A 26394-nucleotide genomic window follows, 5' to 3' on the forward strand; every position below is an offset into this window, starting at 1 on the left:
TCCGGTTTGAAGGGTGAGTGAGCTAGTGTAACTACAGGCACAAGGGATACGATTTAAGTTCCCAATGTCGGTGGCGATGTAAAAATGGTTAATATATCTTATTGCGCCTTGTCTATGGGCTGTGGTGACTTACCATCAAAAATCTTAAAGAAATCTGAATATTTCGAAAGAAACTCTGACCGCTTTCTTCCTCATAGAAATCTATCTCCTCATATATTCAAGTAGTATGCATTGTCGAAACTTATTTTAAAAATCATCAATCCGATATATCTAGAAGCACCACCATGGCATTAGTTCATTACTTATCATTCTAGATACATATAGATACAAATCACTATTTACATTGATATCATAATTATAAACATCATACTGAATATTGATATCCTACTATAAGAAGCAACCCGACTCTATCCGCCTTTAATATCAAAGTTCATCCTGTAAATCTCATTATTCGTATCCCTATTGTTCTTATATAACGATTGTGAGGCTTAGTTTTTATAACAAACAAACTTTTACATTAAAAGGAAATTCATATTCGTCTCAAAAGTCTAAATTTAAAGCAACTACGAAGCATAACTACTCATATGATGTTACTATATGCGAAAACCTTCCTCAAAATACGCTATGTTTTCTCGTATAAGTTTAATATATATTGGTTTAATCGTTTCTTCAAACTTAACAAAAAAAAACGTCTAATAAATTAGTTAAAATACCATTCCAAACGCTTGGTTCCATATTTAAATTTTAGTGTTCCAAATTCGAAATTATTCAACCCTATCAATGCTATCGAATTCAAAGACATTAGTCACATAAGGGACAGTTGAATAAATTATTAATTAAAAAATTATAGAATGTGCGCAATAGTTTTAATAAACATATAAACACCTTACTGCAATAAGTCATTGTGTTTATAATTCAGCACGTATCGCGAATAGACCAACGCATTTTAAACGTACAAGACCTTCGTTGACAGGAAAATGACGATCATTTGATGTTAAATTAACATTTTCATATTTAAATCGGGACATTTCGTTATGAGAATGCAACGGATTGAATTGAATATTAATATTGATTATAATTAATGTTGCCAGTAAATAAAATTATCGTCGTTGGATGAATGTGTTTTATATTTATTGGACGAACTCTAGTGTTTTTTTTTTTTTGTAATTCTTTCGTCACAATTTTATATTTTAAATTCGGAACGTAATTATTTTAAATGTAGATTATGGTGATTTTGTTATCGTTTCAAACTGACTGCGTCAAAGGTAATGAGAAGGAAGGTACAAGCTAGAAATTATACGAAAAGTATAGAATTTTAAATATTATTAGAAATAAACAGCAAATAATGCACATAAATAAAAAAATATATCTTAATAAAACATTTAAAACTATACTTAAATGTTATCTGTCTCCATCAACTATCAATAAATATTCTGTGAATTATTAAAGCGGGAAATTGTCATTATAATGTCCAAAAACGATGAATCTTATCAGAATGTTACCAGCGTTAAATATACGAGCTGTTAATTTAATAATATCGTTCATTAATTTTTTTCGGTAATCAAAATCATAAAACTAATTTCTACTACCTACGCGTTTTAACATAATCTGTTCTATACATAGTAACATTATTGATATATCTGTTTGTCTATTTCTGTGTATATAATTATTAAGTATAGAATAATTTTACTGACGTCATTAAAAAGTTTTTTCTTAATGATAATGTTATGTTTTTTTTAATTATCTGTGGCTTAAATTTGAATTACACAAATCAAATCACACATGCCTGATTTACATTGATAGTTACTATTCCTTAATTGACAATCGGACATTATTAAGCAAAAAAATATTAAAATCGGATATGGAGTTAAGCTTTTAGTTAATTAATTATTTTTGATAAATCATATTATTATAAAAAAAAACTACGAACTATAAAAAGATGTTAATACTATGGTCGAATATATAAATATATATATAAATCTAACTCAAGTAAAGTCAGGTGAAGCTAGTATAATCGAAAACGACCGCCGATGGCGACTAATAAATAACCCATACAAAACCCGTCGTTTTGAAATTAATAACGTATGGAAAACAGATAACACATATCAACCTACGCGCATTACGATCTAATTAAATAACTCCGGTATCGATTACAAATTGATAGAGCTGTGTTTACATTAAAAACTAGTTAAATTATAAAATTTATAAAAGTTCCGATTGTTTTCGAAATAACCCTTAAACTAATAAGACTAAAATCGCAACCCTAATAATTCGATATATAAAATATTAAAAGTATTTTTAGACTAAATTGTGACGAATTGAGAGATTTATTAAAAAAATATTTACGGTGTTCATCTCAAATACTGCAAATATTCTAAAACGTACGTACGTACATTTAAGGCATTTAGATCAATCATATCGTTCTTGAAACCATTGTGACGCATTCTTGATATTGTTGATGTAAACAGCTGCTTCTAAATAAATGGAAATCCGAATATTTATCTACAAGCTTATATTATAAATAATTATACAATGTACGATTTTATTACACAAATCGTACACCGTGTGCTAACATGAAATTATCGTACTTGTATAATAATTATCGTGTTCTTGCTAGTAATCATTCATTCAACAGAAATATTCAATTAAAACATACATGTAAGAATAATATTCAAAAAATGACATTGATGCCATTTTAAATGGCATTTGTAAAAATCACTAATCATTTCTCCATTAAAACATTTAAAAATTTAAAAAGGTCCGTTTATATGTCACGGTTCGATGAAATGTCATTTTAAATATAATTTTAAAAAGAGAACGTCTTCGCACGAGTGCTGTTAGCCGATCCACAAGTGATCATTATAGGCCGTAAAGTCGTCGATAAAACAGATTAGTGCCGTTTGAATATTCAAACACTTAGTTGTGAATAAAATCGTTGATGTATTGATTTAGGGCTGACATCTTTTGATTTCATAGCTTACATTAGATTTAAAGGCTGTAAAATTTATATTAATTTTATTAAACATATTCAATATTTAAATATTAAGTTCATTTGTTTATAGTTTATTAATACAACGATAGTAAACATTTGGATTTTATTTATGTGATGTTCATACAAGTACTTATTTAGAAATGTTTTTTTATTGTCAGGCGTAGCGTCTACGAGATTCGTAGCTCTACGTCCTACAAGGAAGCGGATGTTCGCAAGCTTCTACGTTACGTCGCTAAAACAATATTTCCGGGAATTTTAAACATGTTAAACGACGACGACGCGTATGTAAATTATTGTACTATATTTAACCAAGTTTGTTATAAAGTTATTTAATAAATATTCCACCAAAACTAATATGCACATGAGTTAATTATTGATATATTGAAGTCATTACGTAATTAAAAACTGAAACGATTAAAAATGTAGATGCCTATAATTAAACGAATGACCGTAATAATAGAGATTACATACCACAGCCACTTCTAAGTGACTAACTGTCCGTACCGAATGCCGAAGCTAATCTATTAAACGCTGTCAACTCAAAGCAAAGAACCTAAAGATATAACATTACACCTATAACAACCTAAAAGCAAGTTGATAAAAAAAATACCTCGGCTCGTGCTTGTTACGCTACGCTAATTACAAAAGCGGACTTACTGTGCCGTCATAATTTATTTAGAATCGATTCATATAAACTTACCGTGAAATCTCTTTTCTAAATTCAAAAGTTACTCAAACATATTTACCGGCTACAAAACAAAAATTTAAAAAGTCAACGTTCTAATTCAAAAATGGCGTTCGAATTATGATTTAAAACGTGTTCCGGAGAAACTCGACGTTTCTAAAAACGAACATCTAGCGGCGACGACCGCCGTCATTATACATACGGGTAATGAGAGGTTGACTTACGAGTAAATTGGACACTTACATAGACAAAAATAGGTAAAATATAAAAAAAATATATCAACTATTTTAAATTTATTTTTCTTTGCAAACCATTATAAGCGTTTTAATTGTACTATTGTATTGTAATATTGAACATTTTAAAATTAAAAACTATTTATAACAAAACTAAAACAATATGAAGTTACCCAACTACAGATGCCAGATGTAAGTAATAAAAAGCTCGTTATCGAGCTTTTACTTGTACTACACAAATGGCCACTCTACTCGTGTGTTGAACGAAGATAGTGTACTTCATAATAATATAATGTTTCAAATATTTCAAGGCTAACCGTTCTCAGCTGTCAATCATAATACGCTATCTGTCTCTGTCTGTTACACGTTCCGTTATATGTTTATCTCACTCGGTCGCGCTCGATCGGCCGCCTCGCCTTTATTTGAAAATTTGATTTTAAATGTGGAATGAATAAGCATTATCTTAAGGAATCCATTCTTTTATTTGAATTTTTAATTCCTTTTTTCTGGCTGACTACCGCTTTTATTTTTCCTTTTAATCATTTTTCGGTCAAGACGTTCTTTTTTTAAGATTTATTAGATGTGAATACGTTTGGAACTTTTTTTAAAGTGATTAAACCTTTTTGGTGTCGAATGAAATTTGTTTATTGCATGTTTAACACTTCAGTCGCCTCTTTAAGATAAATATTTATCGGATATATAATATTTCAGCAGTAAAGTGAATTTGTTTATGAAATTGTACACTTGAAATATTTCTGTGTTAATGCAGCAGGAATTTCTCTCGTGTGGAATTTGTCGAGTTTGTTATTGTAAGACAATACGTTGCATTTCTAGACTAAAGTAATGCAGAGTTAGCGTCTAGATTCGCCCACAATATTTTTTATCATAATTTATTTTAAAACAATCATATTAAAAATAATAATAATAAAGCTACGATAAAATAAAACAAATTATTTTTATTTTTTTTACAACTTTAACAATAAATTATAAAACGTTTTAAAAAATACCTAATATTTTTTAATATGGTATTTTAGCTTGGGCACTTAACGATACGTCTTTGTCATTAAAATGTCGACGATTCCAAGTGTAGCGTCTAGACCCACCACGATCAAATAAAAAGTCCTACGCACAAATCCGCGAATCGACACTAATCATTGTAACCGAACACCCGAGAAGTAAACGCAGAAATGTTATTGTTACATTAAGAGGACCTTAAGTTTGTTCTAAGAAGCTCATATCAAAACATACAACTGAATTGACTTGACACTTATTATTTAATTAACAAACGAAATTGACCCTTCAACATCATGACATAAGATTCATTATAAATTCCCTCTAACGCAAATAAATAATTGTCGCAATAAAGATTTGGATTTAAGTGGAAACGCTTGAAATTGGAACGCATGCGTTTACAAGAAAAATGTTTGCGATTAATTGATCTTATTACGTTTTTATTATTAACGTATTAAGGATTACATTTCAATGGCAAATTGTTCGTGTAACGACGTTAATTATTTGCGTTGTTACACGCAAATATCTCGTTCCGTTTGACGGTAACGATGTTTCTTTTTTAAATGTATTTTTTTATTATTTAAGAAAAACTATGAAACATGACAGAATACATATTGTTAGTAAATAGGTAATATTAACCGCTAAGATAAAATGCAGCGGTATAGTTGATTAAGCGATGTATTGTTTTCCTTTACAATAGTACTCTGTACTTAAAGCGCTTAAAGCTTAAAACTACAAGCTTCTTAGTAATTTTACTTCATCAAATCGATTTAACATTATTATGTCTGACAACATATGCATGAATATAAATATACGTATATATTTCGAGTAATATATATTAATTCATAATGACGCTAGATCACCGAAGGGCCGCGTTATCCTTAACACGTACACAAGCTGAGTAAATCCATAAACGTGTTAACTGAGACCATAAATGTTTTAACATGCCTTTTTTGCACCAACCTTGGTCCAAACAATATCCAATAATAACAATAAAACCGTCACAATTACATGCGCGAGCGCATTATTAATATTGATCGGGACCAAGATGGCGGACAAGATGGCCGAAGGACGACGGAAGTGGTTTAATAGGCGGAATTTTCATAAGAATTTCGGTTACATGAAGTTTATTAATGGTTCATTTATAATAAATCAGTTTTTACAGCTTAATACATTTATAAAATGGTGTCTCATTAAATTTTCGTTGATGTTATGGAAGAATAAGCCTTCAATTTTTATGATACCACTAAATTCGTACACAATATGACATGGTTGTATGGTATATTGCATTGGACCGACGTCCTGTTTTGTTTGTAAAAAAAATGAATGTTGAATTTATTATACGAGAATATACACATACATAATAAAACTATGGCACTAAATAACTAACTTATTCGTTTTTCCTTTGAACACCAATACTGTGAATAGTTCTGTTATCCAAATCAAAGTGGTATTGGTTTTGGTTCATTTATGTGCTTTTGTTTAAATATTTACAATATTATGAATAAATGAATTAGTATATAAATATAATCATTCATATACAAACAACAATAGATCGAGATCGGTCCAAAGTATTCTTAGGAGTTCAATTACATACAAACGTACAAGTTTATATTGTTATATAGAGATATATAACACACGTTTTAAGACAATATAAAAAGTAAAAGTACAATCATAGTCATAGTTACAATAGATTTGACACCCTAAATGTTACATTATATACCTTACAAAATAATTACGTCAACGTAATTGCAATTACATGACCTTTACACTTTACATAACCATAGACAATGAGCTTAATAAAACTTTTTGTTTCATAGACAATGACTCTATTCTGTAACGAATATTCAAGGCTGATAACAAATAGATTATCTATCGATATCGATAAAGAAACGATTTAATGTGTTTAAATTTATTAATAGTTATTTAAGGTATCGACACATCTAAGTTATCAAACTTATCGAAAGCTTTAATAGACCATATTGCGTGTAAATTAAATGGTCAATTTTATAATGAAATATAAAATCTAATTAATTTTAACTATACGCAATTGATTAACGGTTGTAAAATCTTTTCAATTATTTACTTCCGGTACCATACTTAAGCTACAACCCGACTTATTTTAATACGACTTAATTTTGACTTTAATAAATATAATTTTCATTTTAACACGAATTTATAAAAAATTTGAATGATTGGTACATCTATCGAATATCGATAACGAATAATCGAAAAATTCTATCACGTACATATAAAGAATATATCGATAAACTTATTCATACTTAGCACACTCGATAAATACCTAAATATATACAAACGACCAAATCATATACAAAAATAAAACTTAAATCCATCCATTGTTTCTTAGAAATGCGAGTGACGTGACATGTTGACATTTCTTAGTTGTCGATGTCGAATAACTTGTGATGTGACAACTAGAGACGGGATTTTATCGATATGTGTCAATCGTTCGAAATTTGAAACATGTTCTAAGCTTAAGGGTATGACGCAATTTTTTTCTAAACAAACATATCTTACATTTTATTTACTATTAATAATTACGATGCAAACGTAAATAAATTATTATCTAGGTTTAGGTACGTAATTCTTGGAAGAGAGTAAATATTGAATTTGTTCATTTTTCTCGTTAAAATCTACATTCCAAACCATTATTGGTTTAATCTTTTAAAACGAAGATTTAAAAGTGCTAGCAAAAATCTACTAGAATAAAGCATGTCTGCAGGTCCCAGTGCTTGACATAAGGCTCCACTCCACTTTAGAAGAAGGTTTGAAGCTTATTTAAGCACATTATTCCAATGTAAATAGAATAGATGTATATGTATTTACTCAAAATAAATGTAAATATCAATTAATTCGATCGAATCTTGACTTTATATAACTTAGTAGAACTTCAATCATAGATATTATTCGTAATAACATATTTTTATTTAGTAAACCGTTTTTTGTTATAAATCATTCGCAAAAACTACAACATAACAGCTTTTTTACTTAACTAACTTATTCTTTACTTGGAAAAATGATATATCGAATGTTTAACGAACACTCGAAAAAACTCCAGGTACACATTTTGTATAAAAAAACTCAAGCTTATGAAATCAATGGACATCATGTTAAAACAATTTATTTCAATACTAGTTGCAGCCCACGGGTTCCGAGCGTGTGGGGGGCAGGTGCTAGGTAACCTATGTCAAAAAAATTCAGGGTGATCGGTCGAGGAGTAAAAACGTAACAAACAAGTAAATAAGCAAACTCACTTTGGAATTTATAATACCTATATAGGTAACGCTCGCGGCTTCGCTTGCTTTTTAGGGGTTAGTTATCAGTTGTCCTTACCTGGAAATTAAGCTTGCTTATTAAATTTCATTCAATTTAGTTCAGCAACAGACAAACAGACAAATATACAGAGACAGAGACAATACGCATTCATAGTTTATGAGGTAGTTACGATATTTTTTTTAATTAACAAAAGTGTGACGGTTCTTTTTTATTTATCTAAATATGTACATACATATGTCATAATTAATTTAACATACAACTAATTGTGAATATATTTATCTGACGAATAGGATAAATGAGTCGATGTAAAAAGTTTAATTGAAATGATGTAGATAATTACATTTTTGTAAGTATTCAATCGGGCAATTAAAAAAAAACATGTGTATAAAAAATATTCATACAAATTTATTCTAGGTAAAAATATAAAATAAATAAACGATCCACCACAGCTAGCCAAAAAGGACTCCTGTCTTTTTGAGATTTGGAGGTGATACCACTATCTTCAAGACGTGACTTATTATTTTATTATAATCACATAAAGGATTAGTTTAGTCATGTTACGGTTTCTCAGTTTTGAATCCACTAGTTTCGGTTAAGGTTAAGACTGAGGGCTTACTTGGACAATCTATTAGGAATATTATTTTGATATATCAAGTTTAAGCGAGCCTTTCGAAACTGCAGATAATTATTGTACATTAATAAGTGTAAATTAAATTTAAATTTTTATTACATACAAGTATTAATGTGTAGCTATTAGTTTTTATACTTAATAGATATATTTATGACTAATTTGTCCTCTCGAAAGAATTTCGGCCTCGGCTGCGAATTTCAAGGATGATTTCAATTAATTACGTAAAATATATCTCACTCTCTAATATCCATATGATGACAAACCGAGGCGACCGCATCAGTCGCAGGACTAACGTCACTGTCAAAATCTTTATTAATTCCAACTCCGTTGTCGAATCTAGAACCTTATAAACTATCCACTAGACAATCAAGGCGGTTACAATGACTGCATCATTTCATAAACACGTCCTGATTCCATGTTGAAATCTCTACTTGATTGCTTTGTCTGGAGGAAGTGACTTATTCAACATAAGGACTCTCGTAGTACTTATATCAATAATTAGTTCTGAGCACTTTTCTTTATTGTTTTACGTCCGGTTATTGTGTGTTCAACAAACGATTCGTTTTACGAACGGATAGTAAAATCTTAAATAATGAACTCGAAATTATTGATATACAAAAACAATTCGTTAAATATAGGAATCGTCCATTAATCCGTGTTAAAATCCGAACTAATATTCTATGTGCGAAATTTATTAATTTTTTTTTTTACACTCTGACATCTAACTACATATTTATATATTAAAGGAACTAGCTTATATACGGCCGGTACCCGGAAGCCGGTTACGGAAATTGTAAATATCAAATTCAAATGTCACAAACAACGATAATTTAAAAAAAAAAATGTAAAGTAAAAACGTCTTGATAACAAGTCCGATTATAACGGCGCCCGAAGGCCGTAAGTTTAACGAGTAATTGTAAACCAACGTAACTTATTTCGACTCGAATACGAGTTTATATTTTTTTTTCTATCGCCGCGGCTCGCCAGCTCGTTTTCTCGAAAACAGATCTTATATGTTAAATATAATTAATTTCATAGCGAGTTGATCGATGCGTGATACTTTGTGTTTTTTATCTATATTTTTTAAATTACATCGAATTACGTCGATTCGTCTAGAAAACGGGACGGCTTTTTTTATATATATACGTATCGTTTTACGCGAATTTAGCGTGTTCGGTGATTTTATTATAGCTTCGAATTCCTTGACCGCTTTGTTTGTAATAATCTTAAGGCAATCTCGTATTTTTTTTAATAATATACAATTACCAAACTGGAGTAATTACCTACATGTTTTCTATTACACGATATTGCTAAATTATTAAGTTTTTTAAAGTATCTTATTAGGTTGATTTAATTTGTTTGTAATAAAACGTTTAAAGTTTTTGTTTTTTTTTTTGTTTTAGGTTATCTGTTGGCTGATCGAAGACTGAAATAAATACATACTAAGCCAATTAGGATGTAACTGAACAGAAAATTAATTCCTTGGTAAGTTTTTTTTTTTTCAATATTTCGTAAGGTTGGCGCTAAGATACTAGGTTCGATACGGGGTAATGTAAAACTCTTGTATTGAACTTATGAGTGAATCGTATATTTGTGTCTTATTTTTGAATGCAATGTATTCCCAAGTCATTCGTTTCTTTTATATGATGTTAGCATTTATTAAATTTATATAAATAAATAAAACCTTATCTTAATAAATAGTGAAACTGTTATCTGTACATGCAACGTTTTTATAAAGATTAATCGTGTGGGAACTTTTCATCGATACAAAAAATTAATGAAAAAAAAACCGCTATTAATTTAAAATTCATTGCAAGTTCTATACCCACGGACGCCTTGACGCCGGACCGCTTTAGGAAATGCAAGAAAAAGTTTAATTCAAATGTACCAAAAACACCGATTTAAAATTTTTCATTTCGTATGATGACTTAGGTTATTTCTTATCGCAGATACTAAAAGTATTTCTCAGAAATCCTATTCGATTTCAACTATAATGTAAAAAGGGTAACAGTTCAAAGTAGTCAAAATTATATTTGATATTTGTATAACTATCCTGTATCCTTGTATACTGGTATTTACCAGTATTTCCATTTCTTGATGGTAGGGCTTTGTGCGAGGATATCTGGGTGGTCAGAAATAATAATTGTTGTGTTCTGGTTTCAAAGGTTAATAAGACAGTTTAACTACAGGCATAAGGGACATAACATCTCAGTTCCTATGGTTGGTAGCGCATTGACAATGTAAGGAATTGTTAAAATTACTTTGTCTAAGGAACCTTACTGACTGTATAATGTTACAAAATAAAGAAGAACAGCAGTAGCCATAAACGTCAATCAAGAGCAAACAGTACGAAACAGGCACGCATAATCCTGAACCGCGGATGAATCCTCGGACCACAACTAGTAGCTATTAATAATAATCAATACAACTTTCAATCGATACCAGTAAAAGTTCGAAGGTGAATGACCTCAGTCATCACACACATACATTGAAATCAATTTATTATTTTCAAACAACGAAGAGAAAATTTTAAAACGAAATCAAAACATTCTTCAGTATTCAGCTAATCTCAGCATCAACAAAAGACTATTGTCTCTTCTCAACACATTGTCTCAATTTAAAACGAACCAAAATGAATCACTGTTATTATTGGATACTAAAATGTGTTGAATTCAAATTTTATTGTTTGTAATCTTATGAAACTGACCGTCCCGTATTGTTACAGGTCGGACTTGCTTTAAGTCGTGGTAATCGGAGGCCGAGAGCGATGACTACTGCGATGGCAGCTCACCAGGAATCTATACACGAAAGACTGCAGGCTGGACCGGAGGAACCTTTGTATCTGCACCATGACTCGACCTGGAACACGGAGAACTCCGACCATCAAGAGGAACACAGCACGGACATGTCTCCATACTATAATATGCCAAAAAGGAACAAACGGAAGAATTTTAAGCCGAGATGTGCTCCCAACGCGACGACGTTCTCCGACGATTCGAATGGCGCCAACTGTGAGACAGGCTCCGTTAATGGAAACGACAGAACTACTCCGGAACAAGTCGAGGATGAAAGAGACGGAGCGAGTTACGCTAAGATAGGAGTCAAGAACTTTAGTCTATTAAAAGGCGGTGCAGTCGATCTAAGCAGGAGATTAAGTACCGACTCAAATGAAAACATAGAAACGAATTACCAAAATAGTTTATCAGACGAGAAGAAAGTCGATTCATTTCAGCGTTCGTATATACATAGCTTACAAATGAACAGAGACGCTGACAAGGATCGTACAATATTAAACTTTAGTAATTTACAAAATAAAACTTTCTGTGCCAAAAATCCTTTCGCTATATCCCAGTTAATTAAGACAAACTCTCCTCCAAGGAGACGGGAATCCGATTCGGATGACGAGATTAAGGGTCAGAATATAAATGTCAACGAGAGACTCGAGAACCAGGACGCAGTCGAGAATGAAGGTCAGCAGAATGGTGACGCTTCAAACGCTAGCAATAGAATCTTGAGGGACTACGCCATGAATACAATGAAAGAGTTACTCGGAATCTACGGGCTGTCTTCAAATGAAGTAGCTGATGCTATAAGTGGGCAGATAAGAGCGTTGGAGGCACTTCAAGGTAAGATGGGATTCGATATAGCAAACATAATAATGATTCATTGATCGTATTTTTTTTGTTTCAACAATAACAAATGATGTCTTTACCAGGTAAACCGTTCACCCAACTACCTCTGAGCCTGAAGCGACGTCACGATTCTGGTGACGGTACTGACAGAAGTTTCCGGAGGTCGTCGTCGGCTACGGAAGACGAGGGGTCGACTAATATCACACCTCCGAAGACACCAGACAATGATATAGAAGTTCAGAGGTGAATATTATCAATCAACACACTTCCGTTAATTCACAGATCGATCCAGTACTTTATATGGTAAATAAGTATCAACTAATTATGAAAAAGTATTAATGTTTCTTATTTTGTCAGGCAAAGGGCGCTTCAAATTATCAATCAACAGTCAATGAGGCTATTTCGATCTCAAAACCAGGAGGAGGAGGGCAGTTCTGATGATGGAGACCAAACCTTGGATCTCAGCGTGTCCAGAGATACAGATGGACAGGTATTAAAGTTGTAAAACACTTTTTATTTATTATTATAAATTTAATATTGAGAAATAAATATGTAATAATTAAATTCTAAGTTAAATCAAAGCAAGTTTTCATTCAAGTGAGCGCTAAATAGCACTTTTGAATCGTCGTTAAAAGGTTGAATTAAATTTAAAACTAGAATTCGTTTAAAATGTAATTTCTATTAAGAGGAACCTGCAAGACCTCTGTAGTTTTTGTTTTACAACATTTTTATTATATTAAATAACATTTCTTTTTATCTAAATCGTTTCATGATACATACATATTAAATAATTGAACCATTAATTTTATAACATTTTTACCCACAGGAACAGTCGACAACTTCGAGCGCCGGCAACAGTGTATCGGAGTTCGAACAACAAAGTATATTGATGAGAAAAAATCTCGAAGACTTAGCTAACTTACAAATGGTTGGTTTATTAATAACTACCTATTTAAATATATCTTTTAAGAAGTCGTTCGATTCTAAACTTGCAACAAAATGTAATTCCAAATTACAAAAACAAAAAAAGAAATAACATATAACTAGTATCACTGTTTAAAAAAAAGTTTTATATTTATATTTTTTTTTAATCTTTAGAACTTCTTCCAAAAACAATCGATGATGGACGGTGATGATTCACAAGAAAGAAAACTCCAGGCCAGCGGTAAGTGTCCTCTGCTAATATTCGAGCGATTTTCGACCTTAACTTACCCACAACACGAAACATACTCCAATAACGTTATATACCAAATAAATTATATTTGCATAGCATAGCAAATACCTCTATGCCTCTATTCGTACCGACATATTTTTTTCATATAGCAGAAGACCTATAAAGAAATCGGCATATAAATGGCAGCACTCAAAGGAAAGAATATTAAATTTTATAAATAATCGAAATGATTTTTTCCTTTTAATATTTTCTTGTTATATTAAATTACCACCCGCCCTGACTTCGCACGACAATTTATTAATAAAGAAAATTATATAACAAAATTTATAATTTATACCCTAAACCACTTGGGAATAATGTAACAAGATGAGAAAAAAAAAATTACAATTAGATCATTAGTTCCGGAGATTATCTCCAAGAACAAACATACTTAGTTATATTAATAGTTCGGAGCGTTAACCACTCGAATACATAAATAAATACAAATACAGACAATTATGAGGCTAGTGTTAAATAAAAGAAAACCTTAGGATTGTGTAAACACGAGAAAAACGTTCCAGTGTGACACATTTTCTGCGATAATTGTTCTAATTCACACGAAGAGCATAATTAGTCATGAGCGTGCTTAGATTAGCAGACGTTACGATGTATAAAACTTAAAAAAAACTTGTAACTGTTGCACTTATGGCTGCCTTTCCTCTTGAGGTCTTACTGGTTATTCCACCAACAACATAACAACGACATCCTGTAAATTTCCCACTACTGAGCTAAGGCTTCCTCTCCCTTTTAGGAGAAGGTTAGAAGCATATTCAACCACGCTGCACCAATGCGAGTTAGTGGATTCACATGTGGCAGAATTTCGATGAAATTAGACACGTGCAGGTTTTCCTTCACAGCCGAGAACGAGATGAATTATAACCACAAATGAAGCACATGAAAATTCAGTAGTGCTTGCCTGGATTTGAACCCGCAATCATCTCGGCTATTCCACCACGCTGCTCCAATGCAGTGACACAGATCGTTCATTTAAAGAATACCTGCCCAGCAGTGCGATGTTAGCCATCGGTTACTATTATACGACTATGTAAAGAAGTAACCTCCTCGTTGGTCTATTGGCTCGATAAATTGACTTAAAGTAAAAACTTAATTTATGCGTACTTAATTCGCATTATTTAAAAAGCTGATTTGTATATTTGTAACGAAAATTACATTAAATAATCACGAGTTGAAATCTTTTGATTGAAGATAGAATTAAAAAAAAATAACATACATATTTTTATAATTAAATTAGCATAATTGCTATGTTGTTTAATTGTAGTATTCCCTACTTATATTACGTATTCCATTTTTAAAAATAAACTTCATATATACGATGTTATATAAATAAATGTAATCGAACAATATAATTCGTTCGAAATTCAAATACATAGATACGGATTTTTAAAAAATTTGACGGCTGACTTGTTTTGGCGGTAATTTTCAAAATACGATAATCAAAATTCTTTTTTTTTTACAATAGATAAGTTTTAATTCAAGGTGGAACTGCAAATGACAACCATCAATTTAATTTATACTAAATTCAAAAATGGAATTTTAACTTATATCGACCCACCATCGCATTTTTTTTTAAACTATGCATTACAACACTCACTGTGAAGGTTGGAATAACATTAAAAAAATCTCTACATATATAACATTTGCATAATGCATAAATAAAATCCTTTAAAAAAATCTCCCGCTTCAATTTAAATGAGCAAATAGTAAAACGTAACTGTTCCAATAATTATATGCACCACAAACATAATTAAAATATTAGTTCGAAAGCACCGCCACAGTCTAAAATATTTTACCACAAAACGGTGGATTCTTTACACGTATCCGTGAAATGTGACATGCCACTAATTTATTCTGTGATCGGCTATTTCGGCTGTTTTGTCTTAATTATCGATTCTAAACAAATATTTGTTCTTCTGGACGTTGAACTTGGAAAGTTATGTGATGAGTGATATTCATTAGTAAAACTAATCGATTATTAAGTGTTCCATTGTTAAATTCATTCATTTTTTTTTAATTAAGTAGACGTAGATAAGTCATCATAAATCTTTATTAAATTTTATCATTTCTCTATTCATAAAAAAACATACAAAATTACATTTGTTTAAATTTAGAACACGACAAGATAATATATTGATGTTAATAAAAATAACAATCAACAAACCGTGACGCGTAAGTGGATAAAAATGTTGTAAATCAAAATTACTAACAAGGAAAAACGTTAAATTCAATCCATCTAGTTTTAGGTCCCTTCCTCGACGGCCCCCAGCTGTAATTGTGGAAACCTCAGCTTTAATCTCCTCAATAGAACGAATTCAGTCAATTGAGTCCCGCCGTTGGGAGCGAGTTAGTATACTCCCATTTCGTAATGCTTTATATGAGCCAGTATTAGGTCATTTATATGTGTATTTTTGTCACGCTTTAAATTGGTAATAGTGTTAGACGTCGTTAATATGATATAGGCTAGGTATTATAAAAGACCTTTTTTTTGTATACGTTTCGTATTTTCCAAGTATTTTTCTATAATTAATTTAAAAAAAAAGCGTCTTGATGTTAAATTTGTATCTCATCATTGGTAAATAAAATTTGGAATTATTTAATTATATATTTTTATGTACATTGTCTTAAGTATGTAGTGAGCCTTACAGAATTCGGCGTGTTATTCTTTGAAACATATTAATTAGAAAACAATTTACTTATAAATAATGTTGCAATCATATAAACCTATATAAAGTTTAAACAATACTGTTTGTTAGTTGAATTGTTTGAAAGTTCGTTTGTTCTATTTGAGAGTCAATTTATTTGAAGGTCAATTTTAAATTGTCCAAAAGACAAAAACGAGAATCTTATTATTTTTATTTTGTTCTTTTATTCAACATAACCTAAATTCTTATTAAGTTATTGAAATCAGATAACTAATAAATTAATTAATTTATTATTATGATAGACAGACAACATTTATTTTATACATATTTATTGTGACTGGTATTTGACATATTATTTACTCAAACAACGGATATGCAATTTCGTTCGTACGACAAATTAGTCTTAGCCGCTCGTCTGTGCTCCCCCTAAGCCAAGTTTCCGAGGCCGGTGGGGCACGCAATAGGCAAATAGTTTCCCATTTACCGTATAATAGTTCGTTCCATTGCGTCCGGTGCGCGGCGATTTGCTCTATTGTCGTGAGACTGCGGTGCTTTGTAACACCTGGGAGACTAACATCGATTGTAGTTGTTAGTCTTTGAATCTTATTTACAAGCTTTAAGGCTGACTAAGATAAAGTTTTTATCAGCCTTAAAGAAAAAAAAAGTATAAAAATTTCGTTAAACTTTTTTTTTAAATAATATTCATAGTTTTGATACTGTATTGTATTAATAAATGATTGATTTAATATACTTCGTTGAGGTTCATGTTTTGTCAACGGTACTAATTTCTCGATTCCATATTATTTTATAAAATCGATATATTCGATGCACACTAATGCATACTTCACACCTATTTCTAGTTACAAGTTCTGAATTCAAAACATGATCCTAGACACCAAGTGACTATTTAGTCAGACTCATTTGCATTCTCATTCATTCTAGACTTAATGAATTCAGGGCTTTCTAAGAAATTAATGTCAAGCACAATGTCACTCACAACACAATCGTTTTAATATTAATCGAGTTTATAATTCTATACTCGGTATTGTCGCGTTCAATTTAAATGGATTTCATAATATCGTTCAACATTATTTATTTTATTTTTGATTGAATTTGAAAATAGAAACCGATGTAAGATCTGCAATTATAATATTACATTTTTATTTAAAAATAGAATGTAATATTAACGCAACTATTGTGTAATAAATATTTGCCATATACAGTTAGAAAAAAAAGTCTTACACAGGCAGTTTTGTCAGTCTTGGACAGGCATTTACGATTTTCTGCCTATAAGCAGAGACTGAGGCTTCTATGTATACAATGCACATACATTTTTAATTAATGTTCCGAATTTAAAAATTAATTCGCCACGTAAAAAGTGCCAATAAAAGATGAAATTAAAGCAAGTACCTCTTGTAGTTCTCTCTGTAATCGAATCTGTAACCCTAAGTGATCCATAATAATATTATTATATAATTTTTCAAAAATCAGAAATTAATAATCAATTTTATCTATACTTCCCACGTTTTCTATCTCGCTCATTCTATGATCGTATTTGATATTAAACATACAGCCGTCTCGCTCTAACTGGCCCCGAAACGAACCCGAGGCGATAAAGCAATAATTTATACTTTAAAATTGTTAATTACGGTTATTAAAACACTGCTTCTATCTTGTCCGATTATTAAGTTTTCTGAATATTTATTATAAAATATTAGTTTCCGTACTAAATAGAGATTCATATTAGAGTTCTGTTAGTGTATAACTAAATCCTCAAAAAAAAACTATGGGTATGTTAACCTGCTAACGTCTCTCTGCTAGACCTTCCTTTCCCCTTAAGGTCGCTCTCGTCTTCGCTCCAGTTTTAGGGGTTATTCGTTAGGTTTTAGGCATTGTACAGTAATCCTATGTCCTACGATGTGGTTTATGCTTTATACCAAATATCATCTAATTCGGTTCAGCGGTGTAGCCGTTAAAGAGCAACAAACAGAAAGACAAAGCTTCTTTCGCATTTATAATATTATTATACATTATATACTAAGACCTTGACTGTAACTTATAATCGTAAATAAGTTAAAACAAAACACCGTCATACGGAACCCGAGTACAAAAATCTTAATTTTTTTTTTTAAATAAAACGAATGATATCACATCCTTTCTAATTCAGGCTCTCGATTGCTTCGTAATCGATTTATCAATCGATAGAGCTTTTAATTAGTTATCGATTATAATAATCACTCTTCTGTATCGATGTTTCGACTAATAAAACGATTATCAGCGGAGGTCTTAATTGTGTTGTAAATCTTGCAAAAACAACCTAAATAATAATTATATAAGTAAAAAGTAAAAAAAAATAAAAAAATTAACTAGTATAATTAACTGAGCGTTTCCTGTGACCTTGCTTATATAATTAATATCATATTTAATCTCAAATACGTAGGCTGACTTAAAAATGCCATGTACATGTAAATCGTACTTACCGTATGGGTGTTGACCACTTGGTGATATAATTAAAAAAAAGACGTATCGGTACACTTTGAACAATCGACGCGACATTGTCCCTAGGTTATAAACTATCAATTCTTTGAGTTAAACCTTACAGACAGAAGATCCCATCCGAAATTATTTAATATTTAACGAAGTAGTCGGATAACAGCGAGTAAATAAATATATTATAAAATCCAACGATCTCGACTAATCGAAATCAAATATCAAAACTATTTTCGAAACACTATAAATGTATACTTATACAGCTCGTAAATATAATCTAGATCTTTGCATAGCTTTCAATAATGATCTCTTAATTGTTTCCTAAGACAAATTCGGAGATTAACCCATCGCGTTGCTTCAATGCGGCTTAACGTTATCTCTTCATTTCCTTTAGCTGAGCACGTGTTTATAAATTAAGCAATTAATTCCTCTGTTATCGTGATTTGAGATAAATTATCGTCTAAAAAAGGCCTATTAGTAGTTGTACTATATTTAATCTATGGGCCTAGACGAGTTATGTATATTTTGATATAAATTTGAAGAGTTGTTTTATTAATACGCACTGAGGGCAATTTTACGGTTATCATAATATGGTTATCATAATATTCCTTACAAAGATAAAACTTAGTTTAATTGAAACTTGGACAATTCTATATATTTACAACTGTTATGATAATATTTCGATCCAACTTCGATCGAATCAGAATCGTGTTGGTAGAATTTGAAAACGGGTCTCCAGCAACGATTTTATTTAGATACGATTTACTAAACATTTGTTAGTGGAATTCCTGATCTCAGCATCAATCAGTTCCCTTTAACGAGAAAGGCTATATAAAATGAAGCTACAATCCAAAGGATGGAGTATGCTTGACACGGAAATAATTCGAGGATCAGCTATCGTACCAATAAAACACGAACATGTTAATTTTCCAATATATATTGGTTGAAATTTGTTACATGTATGTAATGCAATAAGTTCCAAAGTATTCTCTTTACGAAAAGATCTGTCGTTTGAATTACATTTACAAGCTTGTTTGTATAACCAAAGTTATAGTAACTTGTCCTTATTTTCGGAAAATGTCTTACGCCTTTGATCGCTAGAAACTGCCAGTCGTGGCAAAATTTTCACCAATAGTTTACATTTTACGCTCGAAGTTTCCCGAAACAAGCAGTCTGTTATTGGTTCTATATCTAATCAAGATTACTACAAGCTTCCTACAAGCGAGAGGATGCAGAACGATCATTTAAAAGCAACATGTGTGTATGTTTCTTTGTTAATTAGCATCGTATCCTCTGGATAATGGAACAGGAGATGTATGGAGGCCATTTAAGAAGTTTAATTCCAAACATGTTTCCATTTACAACGAAAATTTATTTAAGATTATTCTTCGTTCGTTAATTTCCTAACTTATTAATATTTCCTTATTAAATAAATTGGCTTCCCATTGAAATTCTACCGCCGGACAAAAGTCTGTCAATTTGACTCTTATACTTTAACTGACAAGAGTTGATTCGGTTTTATAAATATCAAAAGTTATGTTAGACTGTTAACACACTTATAAAATTAATTATCACTACTATTATTATTACAAATATAAAAAAAAAATTATAACAAAATAGTTAACCTATTTATGAGTTCAAATTCAAAATGTCCAACATGCGAATAATCAGCGAACAATATTGAAATCCAGGATTCACTAGCCATTGTATATGTATGTATAAAAAAAAATTAAAAAGACTCACACCTCCATGGATTTAATACGCGTATAATTTCTTTGTGGCACCGCGCAGAATGTGAACAGACGTCATAAAGTATGCATTTCTTCCTATGCCTGCGTGTGCGCAGCGCTCACAAATACAACGCACGCACACACGCAACGTAGGGTCCCTCAACATAGCCCGGAGTACATTTTTTGTTGTTTTTTTTTTATGTATTAAGCCAAGTTCATTATGCGATGACCTTTATGAGTTGAATCGAAATAAAGCATTTATAAAAATAATAAGGAATTGAATACATATTGTGTTACGGATTTTCTCTTCGATCCTTTGTTATTTTTAAATCTGAGTCAATTTGCATATAATAAAATTATGCCATAGTGATATCAGACGTCATTTTTTTTAAAACGTATATTCGTTTGGATACTCTGTGATAATAATTCGATAGGTTTTAATGGAACGTTGTGATAATTGGTGTTTAAAGTATATTTTTGTGTCTGTATAATTGATACGGTCTAAGGTAACCTCACATATACGAAAGTCGTCCTCTTTCATGTGAAAAGTTCATGCAAATAAAGCTCCACGCACACATATAAACGATGACAATAACTCAATCGTACGCATCGCCTTTGCATATTCATTTGGCTCGCATTTTGTATCTTTGTATAAAATTATAATGCATTATGTGATACGGCGATGCGTCGTCCTTTTTGTTACAAAAAGCTATTTGAGGTGAGCGTTATTATTGCATTCGAGTATTAAAACGATACTGTATATGGTCCTTGACCATGTAGGTGAGGTGTTTTGATAATTTCTAGAAAACCCTTGATTGAATTCTTTGAAATATACAAATTCAAAATGGTAACAAATTTTAGATATCCGGTCTATTTACTTAATCACTTTTGGGTAATATTTTTTAGTAAGAAGATTTAATTCAGTGTTTTAAATATTAATTGAAAAATTACGTATGTCTATGAAACAGACGATTTGAACCCGGGACCACAAAATCAACGAGGCAGTCCAACCGAGGCTCAAGATACACTGGTTATGAAATTACAACAATACGTTAAAAGATTTAAAAATACATTAAATAATTAAATTTATTACAAAATTTAGTGTTTAAATCTGCATTAATAAGTAAGCTACGTCTAAAATCTTATCACAGAGCATCCATTATTGATTTAGACTTAAGACACAGTCAGACGATTGTTAAAAAAAAATGCATTGTTCTTATCACGTGACACAACTTACATAGACCAAGATTAACACTAGAATTGACAACATCGATGTTTCGAATAAGTTAAGACAACTCATAAAAGTTTTGGAACTGACACTATTAAATACTTAATACTCGTTATCTGATATACATATGTAGATTTTAATAAAAAACCCTTTAATATCTGCAACAGTCAAAAAATGTCAAGTAAAGGTTTGGCTTCTAATATAGCAGACTAAAGTTATCGTTCATGGAATAATAACCTCCTTTTCGAAGTCGGTTAACAATTAAACAGCTATTATAACAAGCGAATGCCACTTCTATGATGTAGTAAACTCTACGGTTGCGGTCCCGAAACATGGTCGAGATAAAGAGCTGTAAAATCGGAATGGCGTCGAGGATTTTCGATTACGTGTTCTGGCTGCAATAACTTAGGTTTCTCCGAATAACTTAAGTTTGTGCGGAGTTAAATTTTATTTATTTACGACCCGACGGAAATATAAGAAAACAACTTCGTTTCACGTAACTCTTTGTAAAATTAATTCGCGGTATTTAATGTGTTTTTTTTTCTTTTTTTTAATTTCAATTGTATAGTGTAGAGGCCGTAAATCTTTTGGTGGACAAAGATTTGATTCTCATTTATTAGGAGAATTTGTAGATGTGATTCTTCTAGGAACATTTAGATACAGCGCTTCCAAATGCTGTAATCCATGAAGGTCTGATAAGGAACTATTGACATACAATAAGTAATTTTATTAATCATCATTTAGTAGGATAACCTCTTAGAAAGTTTTGGACAAGGCCATTTACAAGGCAGTCTAACCTGCAGAGGACACATTACAGTAGACTAGTGTGTGCGTAAACACGAACCAGGTTATCCGTCATTCTCATAATCCGATACGACAATGCCTTTACGTTCTATATATATAAACACGAACATGTGATTTTTCTTACAAAAAGGCGCAAGTGCGTTCAGCGACGCAAGGCCATCTCTGAGCCTAAAGAAGATAGCCTGGTCTCTCTCTCCCCCCACGCTATTATAACTAGAGCATCTACACCAATTTCACGAATATAGTATTAAATAAATGAAATATTTTTCAGTAAAGTCATCAATGTCAAAAGATTCTCACGTAAAGTTCCTTTGATACACGTGTCAGAATCTTAATGGTTTATTATGTAAATTTTATATTCCCTACGTGATACGCGTTTAGCGAAATCGTTCTTAGATTTATAAGAAATTACTATTCATTGTTTATTCAACAGATCGGAGATAATATTTAGTTTTTCCGAGAAATATAACGCGAAACGATATATTACTTTATATGCCTATAGCTTGTGGCTTGTGTGTGCGACATTCTGCGTAAAATATGCTTTCAAATTATAATTTACACTAGCGATGCCCGCGACTTCGTGCGCGTTTGAATTTAACTAAAAATTTGTTGTTCAGTTCTCAGTTTTTATACTATAACTTATTAATTCTGTATTAGGCAGCTTTTGTGATATTAAGTCGTTGGTGGGAGGCACTCGACGTGACGGCGGAGTGGTGGCGTGCGCGAGGGCTGCGCGCGGTACCGGACAGTATTAGGACATTGCAGCGTAACATTATATATAATTCTACAATAAGAGTAGACTAAGTTACTCCCTGTTACATGAGCTATCTGCCATTAAAAGTCCCGCCAAAATCGGTCCGGCCTGGCGACAAAATTGCAAAAAAATGTTATTTTGGTACATGCTCTATGTATACACATATGCATTTAGTAAAAAGCGGTTATTTTAATATTACAAACAGACACTCCAATTTTATAATATGTACAGCCGATATAGATTTGTTGAGAATTGATTAACAAAAACATCTAAGGAGCATTTTTATGTCGAATATTAATAATCACAGTACGTAATAGAATCTTTCGAACACATTTTCTCGCTAAGCACAAAATATCCCTAACATATGCAAAAATGGTTTATATCTTCAAATCCCGGTGCCTACAGAATGTGATAAATCTTTATCATGAATTTCATATTCCTAGACTCAGCAATTTTCGAATCGACGACGCTGTTTCAATCATTTATACAGATTGATAAGTATTTACTTACTTCGCTAATTCATTAACAGTGGCAGAATTTTATATAAAAGTTTGACATTTGACAAATAAACGACGTTTAAATTCGAATTGAGATTGTGTGGTATTAAAAAGTGGCAGTCGAATCGATTTCTGATTAATCGATTTAACTCGAGAAATATAATAGCTCGTTCGAATCGAGAACATGTTTCGATTATCATCTGCTTGAGAATCGATTCACAAACGAATTGGATTGTCTAAAATGAGTAAAGTCATACATTTTTCAATTATGAAAAAAACTAAAAGATTCGTTGTGAAATAATTATTAGATGTTAATATCGATTTTACTGTATTAATTAGTAGCAATCATTGAGCAGTTATTCTATAAAAAACTATGTATTAAATTAAAATCGTTTGAATAAAGTATATCGATCAATGAGCTCAGTATTTTCTCTATGCTGGACTTGAAACTAATTCGCAAGAAACTAGCAAACCGAGTTTTCATGAGCTCAGTTTGAGTTCATAATTATCGTTCGATGGTAAAGGATAACTAATCATTTCCACGTATATATCTACCTATCAGAATTCGGATTGGATTGCGTAGTGGAGTAAACTTCAGATGTACTCCTCAAGAGTAGAGCAAACTTATGCACAGTAATGTGACATTTACAGGCTGGCATACACTAAGATATCTATTGACGCAGGATGTAATCTATTTGAAAATTCATTCTAATCCATTAAGTGTGAGACTTAACTGAATGGATTCAACATATTAAATTATGTATATTTTTTTCAACCATCGAATATGAAATAAAATAACAATATCAATTAGTGAATTAAAAATCTAATTAGTATAAACTAAGCTATAAAACTCGTTCTCAACAAAGTAAATACCAGAATGACGATCAATAAAAAAGATAATTTTTTAAATCGTGTATTTGACATGTCCAGAATCCGAAACACGATAAAAAAACGACTTTAAACGCTCCAACAATTATCTTAAAAGCTGACGTCGGTCCATCACCAATTAAAACACTTACGTCCATCCACAATTCTGATACATATCGGGATGAATTAGACAAAAAAGGCAGTTTCGATCGTTCTAATTGACTACCATTCCGATTGAGATTGTAAAAACAAACGAAAAGTAACGCAGAACGCAGCATCAGTACAAGAAAGATTAAACAGAGCAAAAACTAAACAAGATCATGCGGAATCGTTTACTCCAATCACCGCGCGGGGCGGGGCGGAGATGGCCGAACAAAGCCGAAGATTTATAGTCTCTATTGTGTATTGTGATTACTATTTATCGCTACAGAAAATTTCAAATTTAAATATAGAACTGAAACAGAATTCTGTAAAAAATCTAAATTCGAAATCGTTTCGTTCAAAGTGGTATACTCGTAGTTTCGTTTATCCCTATTAGAACTAGCAATCGGGAATCGATTGAACACATCTCGATCCTTTATCGATCGATGGTCCCTGATTTGATCTACGCATGCGTACGTTCATAATTATCTGCGTTCTTTCATCCGCCGACAAGAGTTTATGACCGCCTGCGCTGTGTAAACGTCTCCCTTCATATTACTAAGTAATTAATGGACTTTACTTACTTAATAAGAATAATTAAGTATCCGATGATACAATGCGAATTGCTGATGAGTTATGACCTTATTAAGTAGGAGTTTCGAATGTTTTTATTATCATACACCATTTATATATCAGCTCGAATGTAGAAAAAACAAATATAAATGTTCATATGATGTTATTAAAACGAATATTCTCGTTTAATTTAAATTAGATCATTCCTTTTTTTAATTGGCTGGGAAAAGGCTATATTTCGAGGCCCATATATTGTTTAAATATTTATTAAATAGTTCTACAACGATACTTGTAAGGTAGTTTCTCAAATGACCTTGGAAATAACCTCACCAAATCTCGCTGACAAAGACTGCCTCTCATTACGTGTATTGACAAACCTTCGATCCAACATAAACCTATATATAAACCCATCGTTTTAACAAATGTCACTAAATAAATTAATATACAATTGAATCCTTTATCATAAACGATGAAACAAAAAAAAAAAAAACAAAAGAAAACAAATCAGCGTAAAAAGACTGGCATACATTTTAAATTATAACCGATCTCGCTTTTTGTTCACAAAAAGATCTCACGGTGCGAAATAACAATGAGATATCAATATATGTATCCGTACAGGAAAACGAAATATTACATACAATATCAGATCGAATACTCGAAATAGATATAAAAATTCATTATCATGTCGCTGGATCTCTTAACGAATATTTTAATAAAACTAACCATAATTCACTAAATATGGACACGTCGAACCCAATGTCAGCTTTAATTAAAGGTGATAAGGCGTAAAATGATCTAGCCAAAATATTGTTAAGGAAAAATAAAATACGGCAACACATTGACGTAATCAACAATGGAAATTATGATTCATCTCGTTGTGATCAAAACGGACATGTGATTCTATTTTAATTCAATTAAACATCCAGGAACTTCCATAAATGTATTCGTACTCAGAA

At 31.3% G+C, this 26394-nt stretch overlaps 1 protein-coding gene across 7 annotated transcripts in view; it reads left to right on the plus strand.

Annotated features, from left to right (window-relative positions):
* Nucleotides 1-26394, plus strand: part of LOC125073681 (zinc finger protein castor homolog 1-like) — an 81434-nt gene that overhangs the window by 42144 nt on the left and 12896 nt on the right. For all 7 annotated transcript variants that reach the window (XM_047684633.1, XM_047684632.1, XM_047684636.1 and 4 more), the window contains 6 exons: nt 10253-10334; nt 11575-12475; nt 12565-12724; nt 12839-12971; nt 13308-13409; nt 13580-13646. In XM_047684633.1, the coding sequence (XP_047540589.1) occupies nt 11617-12475; nt 12565-12724; nt 12839-12971; nt 13308-13409; nt 13580-13646 (1321 nt within the window). In that variant the 5' untranslated portion in view covers nt 10253-10334; nt 11575-11616. The remainder of the gene's footprint in view (nt 1-10252; nt 10335-11574; nt 12476-12564; nt 12725-12838; nt 12972-13307; nt 13410-13579; nt 13647-26394) is intronic.

This window comes from Vanessa atalanta, chromosome 25, assembly GCF_905147765.1.
Source record: "Vanessa atalanta chromosome 25, ilVanAtal1.2, whole genome shotgun sequence".
NCBI lineage: Eukaryota > Metazoa > Arthropoda > Insecta > Lepidoptera > Nymphalidae > Vanessa > Vanessa atalanta.